This window comes from Octopus bimaculoides, chromosome 7, assembly GCF_001194135.2.
Source record: "Octopus bimaculoides isolate UCB-OBI-ISO-001 chromosome 7, ASM119413v2, whole genome shotgun sequence".
NCBI lineage: Eukaryota > Metazoa > Mollusca > Cephalopoda > Octopoda > Octopodidae > Octopus > Octopus bimaculoides.
In genome coordinates, this window is record NC_068987.1 from 89,401,493 (window position 1) to 89,410,751 (window position 9,259).

The following is a 9,259-nucleotide window of genomic DNA, read 5'->3' on the forward strand; positions in this document are numbered from 1 at the left end:
GAGTGAGAGTCCCTTTGTCGCCAGCAGGGGTAAGAGCTCTCTAAACTTTGCCCAGGCTATTCTTATTCTAGCAGCTACACTTTCAGCGCACCCACCCCCACTACTAACTTGGTCGCCCAGATAGCGGAAGCTATCGACTACCTCTAGTTTTTCACCCTGGAATGAGATAGAAGTTGTTTCCTGAGATATATATATATATATATATATATACACACACACACACACACATATATATATATATATACACACACACACACACACACATATATATATATATATATACACACACACACACACACACATATATATATATATATATATATATATATATACAAAATATTGAGGTTCACAGATGATCTAAATGATTATGTACGCTAGGTAATTGCTGGAACGGATTACTAGGGCTCCAAGGTTATAGCCGAGATGGTAGTTATGGAGCCATTGCAGATTTCCAATATAAACAATTGTATGTATATATGTATATATATATATATATTGCCAAGATGGAGACAAGTACCACTGTCCCTATGTTGCAGGCTTGATAACTGGTGGGAATTCTCAGCATGAAGCCATTAGTAGGCTTGTTAACTCACAAATAAAGTGTACATATATGCATACACACACACACCCCCATTTACGTATAGTTTTAAAAAAAAAGACAAAAAAACAACAAGACGAAGACATGGTACTTGCAAACTATTAACAGAAACTCAGGGAAGGAAAGAAAGAGTGTTTTATGTTTCGAGCAAAGCTCTTCTTCAGAAACAGGAGACAGAGGTAAGTCCATATTCACATACATATACACACACATTTATTTGTGGGTTAACAAGCCTACCATTGGTTTCAGGCTAAGAATACCCAGCAATTATCAAACGTGCCTCATTACTCATAATAAACACCTACTGAGCACCTAGGCTAAGATTTGAAAGTGAATCCACACTGTCAAATAAGTCCTCGGTCTATTGTCTTTCTGCACTAAGAGATTAATGAGAGTGAGTTGACCTCTTAGACCTTTTTTGAGGCACTCCCGGGTCTAAACTGATATAGTGAAGAATTCCATTGTTTTAGCTTGACCTAAAAGAGAATTAGAGAAGTTATGAAGACACCAGCAAATATCAGTTGATCTCTTTAGGTAATCCAGCACCTAGCTGAGGAGAAAGCTTTTTCTTTCTGTTTGTGGTCAACCCATCTCCAGTCAAGGGCTATGTTGATTAATGTTTGCAAAGTTAGACCTCTTATCATTTCTATTTGCATACAATCCTTTTATCCTGTCTTTCTCTCTAGCAGTCACAGAGATTAACACATAAAGCGTGACGGGCCATGATTGTGGGTGTCAGGCACAGGTCGACAGGCCATGATTGTGGCCCAGATGTATTTAATTTATGGGTGTTTGTTGGGGTCTAATGTCACTCAAACACTCCGATACCCCCTAAAACGCAAGAGGATTAAAAGTTCAACTAATGACTTTTCAGATGATGTAAAACTTGCCACCATTATATACTAAGAAGATATTTTAAAACTATTTTTTTGTTTTTTATGTGTGCAGAGTAGTCTCATTTTCATAAAATGGGCTCAGCAGTCCATGCTATGTAAGAACAAATCCCAGCGCTTTATGGGTTAAATTAACTAATGTCATACAGAATGAACTGCAGATTTACAAACAAGCTGTCTACATGCAAACAAATTGACAAAGTTGTATCATCATCATCATCGTTTAACGTCCGTTTTCCATCCTGGCATGGATTGGACACTTTGACTGAGGACTGGCGAGCCAGGAGGCTGCACCAGGCTCCAGTCTGATCTAGCAGTGTTTCTACAGCTGGATGCCCTTCCTAACGCCAACCACTCCGAGAGTGTAGTGGGTGCTTTTTTTAAATGCCACTAGTACAGGGCCAGAGGGGTTGGCATTGACCATGATCGGATGGTGCTTTTTATGTGCCACCAGCACGAGAGCCAGTGAAGGCGGCGCTGGCATCAGCCATGTTCGGATGGTGCTTTTTACATGACACAGGCACAGGGACCACAACTACGATTTCCATTTGTTTTGATGTACTTGACTCAATAGGTCTCCTTAGGCACAGCATGTTGCCCTACGATCCAAGGTACTTTTTGAGTGGGCTGGTTATGTAACACTGGTGTAGGTTACAGCTGTGAACTCACGTTACGGTTAATATTATAATCAACTTAATAAACGACTTGATAATTAATATTGTTCTTCAATTATTTCTCTGATGCATCTTCACATTAAATTCCATCATTACATACTCATTTATGTCAAACTACAACTAAACAGATCCGGAGGAAGTGAACAGAAGTCATTGATAATAATAAAATAGGGAATAAAAAAAAAACAATAACAGCATTTGGTATACATTGGTGCTAACATTCACAAATAATTATTAGAATTACTATCTTAAACATTACACATTACATTTTGTTTGTTAATTTATTTATTTTTGAATGGGGGAGAGAGTCTGAAGAAAGGGTTGTGTCCGTGGTCTTTACCTGTTCTCCTGAGACCAGAACATATGAGATTATCAAAGGAATTCTATCAATAACTCGTTTCTGTTTGTATGTGCTATCCATGTTCAGTAACTTATTTGGATAACGTTAATATCTGTTGTACTTGAGGAAATTTTGGCTTTTCAGCCAAGAGAACATGAGTGGCTGTTTTAGTCAATCAAGAATTCTGAAAAGATGTTTCCTTACAAATATATTCTAGGAACGAAGTATTGTGATTTTACTCTAACAAACATTATAGTTGGTTACAAACATTGTTGTAAAGATTTATAACGGGAATAATCTTGATTACTGTCGATTGTGAATATTCGGCCCAATATTCACAGAGGACAGATTTGGAACACCGGTTAGTTTTTGGTATGACACCGGTAATCACTAAGAGTTGTCAAGTAAACAAAGACAACATGGAGGACACAACTGATAACCCGAGTTCTCGAAAGTTACCTCCAATATCACCCCGCTCTCTTCCTTTAATAAAACCACCCCGTTCGACATCCAAGGGCAAAGTGAATGAAAGTTTTACAAAATCACCATCTTTGAAAGAGAAACCAACTCCCTCACCACGCAGAAATAGCCGCCAATTGCCTCCTTTGCAGACTTCAAACGAAAGTATCCCTGAAACAGCAACTAAGAAGAAAAGGAAGAAAAAAGCTGTTGTAAGTGTTAATGTATTTTAATATATACTTTGTATTGATGTGTCTCAATAGTTACTTGTGGATTTAAGAAAAAAAGGACGCCCTCATTGTTTTCAAATGTAGAATACAAAAACAATTTGGAAAAATCTCCACAAAAAGAGGAAACTCGTTACATACGCTGGCGTTTCTTTATGACTTGATAAAATTGTCAGAGAGAAAATAATTCTGAAGTTTCAGGTAAAGCTCTTTATTTTCGGAGACCATCAGTAATCTTCTTAAACTGTTAGTTTGTGGATCTGCTTCATTGGCCAAGAATAAGGTTTTTCAGTGAAAGTTTCGACTGTTTGTATCTCGTTACTGGCATTGCGTTGTTTTCACCAAAACAAACCATTGTTGGTACAGTGAATTGGGGCAGAAATGTGGAAGAGACAAAATTCTGAGTTGGACAACGTTTAATAAATTGCTCACTCTCCCGATAAACTAAACAATTTTAATAGAAAGAAAATTAGGTAAACAATGAAGTTAATATCATTTATGATAATTCAATAATTATTAAATTGAAATCATCGTCATTTAATAGCCATTTTCCCCCATCGCTGACATGGGTTGGATGGTTTCATAGGAGCTAGCAAGCTGCTCCAGGCTTCAGTTGTCTGTTTTGGAATGGTTTCTATGGCTGGATGCCCTTCCTAACGCCAACCACTTTACAGAGTGTACTGGGTGCTTTTTATGTGGTGCCAGTATGGGGTGCTTTCTATGTGGCACCAGCACGGAAATGAAAATTGAAAAAGCTAATCTGAATAAGGAAATGTTTCCTCTCCCCAAAATAAATAAATGATAAATGCAGAAAGAATTCAAACAACACATAAATAAATTTTAATTGTGAACAATGCACTAAATAACCAAAGGAAATGTTGACAATAGTAATATCTACAGAACTGAAACAAATGAAGCTATTTATGTTGTACAAACTTTGGCTATTGTTGTCTTTATAAGTCCACCCAAACTTGCTTCAATGGTTCTGTGGCAATTAGGTACTGATTAAATATACCTCCACCTGACTGGGGGTCATACCCCACATTTCAACATGCAGAGAGGAATCATGTGATGAGATACAGTGTGATGGTCTGGACATGTTACAGTCTCTTTACTGCTTAACACACAGACAGAATATTAATAAGAGCCATTGTCATCACAAAATGTCCAGTTTTCCATTCATGCATGGGTCAGACGTAATTTCTACTCAGGCAGATTTTCTACTGCTGGATGACCTTATTGTCATCAACTCTCACTTGTTTCCAAAGAAGGTAATATCTCTCCATGGCCTGACAGAACACTGAAAACACTCATCATCACTTCTGTGATGATGATGGTCATTTCCAATTGTCATGTGATTTCTAGACAAGGCTGCACTCAAATGCACACACACACATGCACGCACATATATATATACATAATGGGCTTCTTCCAGTTTCCATCTACCAAATCCGCTTATGAGGCTTTGGTGGACTTGGGGGTATAGTAGAAGAAACCCAAGTTGCTACACAGTGGGACCGAAGCCAAGATGGCATGGTTGTGAAGCAAGCTTCTTAACCTTATGGCCATGTCTGCAGAGGAAAACAGCTGCTACGCTCCAGCTGCTGCTGCTACTGTACTCTCCTCCCATTTCCCAAAATCTGGGGTCTTCAGAAATGGAATGAACAGTAGTGAGACTGAAATATGTTCTGAGACTCAGCATGGAAGAGGCATAGTTTCAGTGGAAAAAAGATTTGTGGCCCTAGAACTGCTTGTTATGAGCTGACTTGGGGACTACCCCCCACCCCCTCCTAGGTGTTATTTTGCATGCACATACACACACACACAAATGTAATGTATTTATTGTAAAACTACCATCTTTACAGAATGGTTCTCAAAGTTCATCTGGTGAAACATTACAAACCGAACAAGAAATCAATAATGGCAGTCAGACTAGTGTTGTTCCCAAGAAAAAGAAGAAAAAGAAAAAACAAGAAGAGATGCAGTTGTCAAGTACCCTCTTAAATTACCTGGGTGGCATGGAAGAAGATGTTGTTGAAAATAAAGAACCAGCCGATGAAATGGTTCAGCCTGTAAAAAGTGCCATCATCACAAGTCAACCTGTTGATAAGTTATTTATTGAAACTAAAAGTATGTTAGCCTTTGAGTTTTTCTATCTTTATCGTCAGGTATTGACATATTTAACATGCTCATGTGCATTTGAACATGGAAAGACAATACACTGCTCAAGTATCTTGACAGAGGACATTCTCCTTATGGGTGTAAACATACCACTAGGCCACGAATGACATCACTGGACTGTAGGACACATGCATTTCTGTGTCATTACACTTTAATCAGCTATGTATACTGAGCCATCATTCATGGCCACTGAGAGCTGGTTGCTCTGAAAATAGAATATTGTACATTTGGTGTTGTGAGAAAAAACTTTGAGCATTTGTTTATTCATTGACTCCATTGTATCTCCAAACACCCACTTCCTTGTGTAATTTGCTCTGCATGAAAATGAATGTGAAATGACGTGTTCAATCATCATCGCCATCATCATCATCTAGCATCCATTTTCCATGCTGGCATGGGTTGGACGGTTTGACAGGAGCTGGCAAGGCTGGAGAGCTGCACCAGGCACCAGTTGTCTGTTTTGGCATAATTTCTACAGCTGGATGCCCTTCTTCATGCCAACCACTTTATAGAATGTTTTGGGTGCTTTTTATGTGGCCCCAGCACCAGTGGACATCAGCATGAATGCTTTCTACATGGCACCAGCATGGGTGCTTTTATGTGGCACCAGCACAGAAATACAGTAACAATAAGCAGAACATCAATATAGGAAGAAAGACATTATGTTAATATTCTATACAACTGAGAAATCATCCAGAGAGTTGATATAGCATTATGTGTGTTTTAAATGGACAAAATGACATATGTAGAAATTGTCTACTATATTTTATTAAGAACATATTTTTTCAGACAAATAAGTTCATCTTTGGATGAAGTCGATTTAATTATGTAAACCTCTTACATTAATTTTGTGTCTAGTAAATAAATAAATGAATAAAAAATTATTTAGTAAAACTTGATAAATTTACTTAAGATGTCTTCCTCTTCCTGTTCTTCTTTTTTCTAACCAGGGAGTTTCAAGACTGAAGTTAAGAGCAAACTTAGTGCAGATAAAACAAAAGAAAAGCTGAAATTGGAACAATATGGTGATGGTTTTGTTATAATGCCACAAACCTCCTTAGAATTTGCTATTAAAACTCATCGTCTGTGGCAGACTTTCTGTTTGTTCTTCCATGGCCTCACTGCAGGTATTGCTCTGTGGCAGGTTGTCATTGTATATGTATTTGAAAATAACCATCAACAGGACTTTGTAGAGAGTTACAAAATAATGGCTTTACCTGTTCAAAGTTTATTCTATGGCTTGTTAGTTATCTGCTTGGTTTCTGCATGTGACAGGTAAGACAAAATATTCTTCCATTGTTTCTGTTTGCCACGTGCGTTAGCTGGCTGCGTTAGTAGGGGTAACTGGTTGAGTTGAGGAATGAAATATGTGTTTCTCAGGTTGCATGAAGAACTAACTGAACAACACCTGCAAACGTTTAACTGCCACCAGCACCAGTACTTTATATGTGACACTAGCACCTGTGCTTTTTACATGGAGTCAACACGGGTGCTTTTTATGTGGCACCGGTTATCATCATCAGCATCATCATCATCAACATCTATCTTCCATGCATGCATGAGTAGGATGGTTGACAGGAGTGGGCCAGGTAGAAAATCTACCCAAGGCTACTGTATCTGTTTTGGCAGGGATTTTACGGCTGGATGCCCTTCTTAACACCAACCACTCTGTAGAGTGGACTTGGTGCTTTTTATGTGTTACTAGCACAGGTGAAGTTAGTTTTGGCAGGGTTTATACAGCTGGATGCCCTTCCAGATGCCAACCACTTTACAGTGTAGACTGGATGCCCAATTACGTGGCACCAGCACTGACAGGACCACCAAGTAACTCACAAGACAAGGAATTATGAGAGGGGAGGGGGCATTTGAAGGTGTGGAACTTGTGTTAATTGATGAAAGGTTAGAGTGTGACAGAGACAGAAGCAGGTGTCTTGCCACAACAGAGGGGAGTCATTAAAGGAGGTGATCCAGTATGAAATGATGAAAGGTGAGAATGTAACAGGGAAATAGAGAGGCAGAAATAGGTGTCATGCTATAGAGGAGGAGGTACATGAGTGTGTGAGAGAGAGAGGTGCAAAAAAGAGGTGAGAAACAAGAAGTGTGCTGATGGAAAGGAGATATTTGGTTACCTGGTCAGAGGAAAATCAAGAGAAGGGGAGAGAGAGAGAGAGTGTGTGTAGGAAGCAGCAAAAGTGTGAGAGAGAGAGAGAGAGATGGTGTAGTGCTAGGGTATACTCACAAGTAACAAGAATATGAGTGTAGAATGTGGTTAGAAAAATAGGGGGCTTTTTATGTGACAGTCTCCTTGTTTAAGTTGGTGAATCCTTGCCTTCAGTTCATCCTTGGTGTTACAGGGGTTTTCGTTGGTCTCTTGCTCAACTGTGCTCCACACATAATAAACAAGGGGGTCGCAGTCTGGGGAGTTAGGTGGCCAGATGTTAAGGGTGGTTTCAGAAATTGTCTGACTAGGTTTTCCTGCTTGTGTGATATGGTGCAGAGTCCTGCTGCCAGACATAGGGTCTTCCAGCAGCCACCCTCTTGACACAGAGCAGCACTACCTTCTCCAGGCACTTGATGTAGGTCTCTGTGTCAAGTGTGAGGCCATGTGGGAAGATGAATGGAGGCATAATGTCGCCATCACTAGTGATCACTCCGAACACCATGGTGTTGACTGGATGTTTGATTTTTATCACTCTCAGTACTCGTCCTCAGACTGACACTCAAACACTCTGAAATGTTTGTATTGGAGCTTCTGGCTCAAATGCCAAGCAGTACAGCATGTTGTTTCCAAATTTCTGTCAGAGTGAATTGCATCATGGTGCTGTTTTTCTCACAGATGGTGCCCAACTGACCCTACTGTAGTGTGTAGTCAGCAAAATCAAAAAACAAACAATGCGCATGCACAAAATTAAAAATATAAAATAGCAACAATTTACCCATCGCACCCTATATATATATATATGTGTGTATATTAAGAAAAAAAGTTGTCAGAATTTGGGGAAAAAAAATCTTATTTCTTCATTATTATTAGCGCTTTCGTTTGTTTCTCAAACTTGACATGTTCAAGAAATGAACGAAAGCGCTAATAATAATGAAGAAATAAGATTTTTTTTTTCCCAAATTCTGAAAACTTTTTTCTCAATATTCAATTTCTGTACACTACACCTAACACTCTATACATCTCTCTCTCTCTCTCTCTCTATCTCTCTCTCTCTCTCTCTCTCTATGTATATATATATAGATATATAGATAGATAGATAGATATAATATCACTAATTATACACATTGTATAAACATATTTCTGTCTCGTTTATTAGATATGATATCAGTAACATCAACATGAAATTCATGTTGGATGCTGTGACTCTCAAGTCTGGAGCACTTTCAGTTGTCATCTACTTCATCTGTATTGTGATGCACGTGAGTGTTGTGCACATTGATGACAAGATGTTTCTGTACAACACTACTTCTCTCTTCAACAACACACAAGTAAGTTACAAGCACATTGTTTTACATTTCACTATTTTTTCATCATCATCATTGTCGTTGTCGTTTAATGTCTGCTTTCCATGCTGGCATGGGTTGGATGGTTTGACTGAGGGCTGGCAAGCCAGAAGGCTGCACCAGGCTCCAATTCATTCTGGCAATGTTTCTACAGCTGGATGCCCTTCCTAATGCCAACCACTCCGAGAGTGTAGTGGGTGCCTTTTACGTGACACCGGCACGAGGGCCAGTCAGGCAGAACTGGTATTGACCACGCTCGATGGTGCTTTTTTAAATGATATTCATGACTGATTTCACCCTCTGCCCATGGCCACCACTCCTTATGATCTTTAGTTTCAATAGTTATTCAGACTAAATGCTTTCAAGTATTGAGTTTTATTTTT

General features: G+C 38.9%; 1 protein-coding gene across 1 annotated transcript in view; it reads left to right on the forward strand.

The window, feature by feature from the left end:
- Positions 1-2,886: 2,886 nt before the first annotated feature.
- LOC106870571 (transmembrane protein 237) overlaps positions 2,887-9,259 on the forward strand; it is an 11,132-nt gene continuing 4,759 nt past the window's right edge. Inside the window, exons 1-4 of the mRNA XM_014916697.2 lie at positions 2,887-3,176; positions 5,057-5,321; positions 6,323-6,647; positions 8,690-8,861. Of these exons, the coding sequence (XP_014772183.1) occupies positions 2,925-3,176; positions 5,057-5,321; positions 6,323-6,647; positions 8,690-8,861 (1,014 nt within the window). The 5' untranslated portion in view covers positions 2,887-2,924. The remainder of the gene's footprint in view (positions 3,177-5,056; positions 5,322-6,322; positions 6,648-8,689; positions 8,862-9,259) is intronic.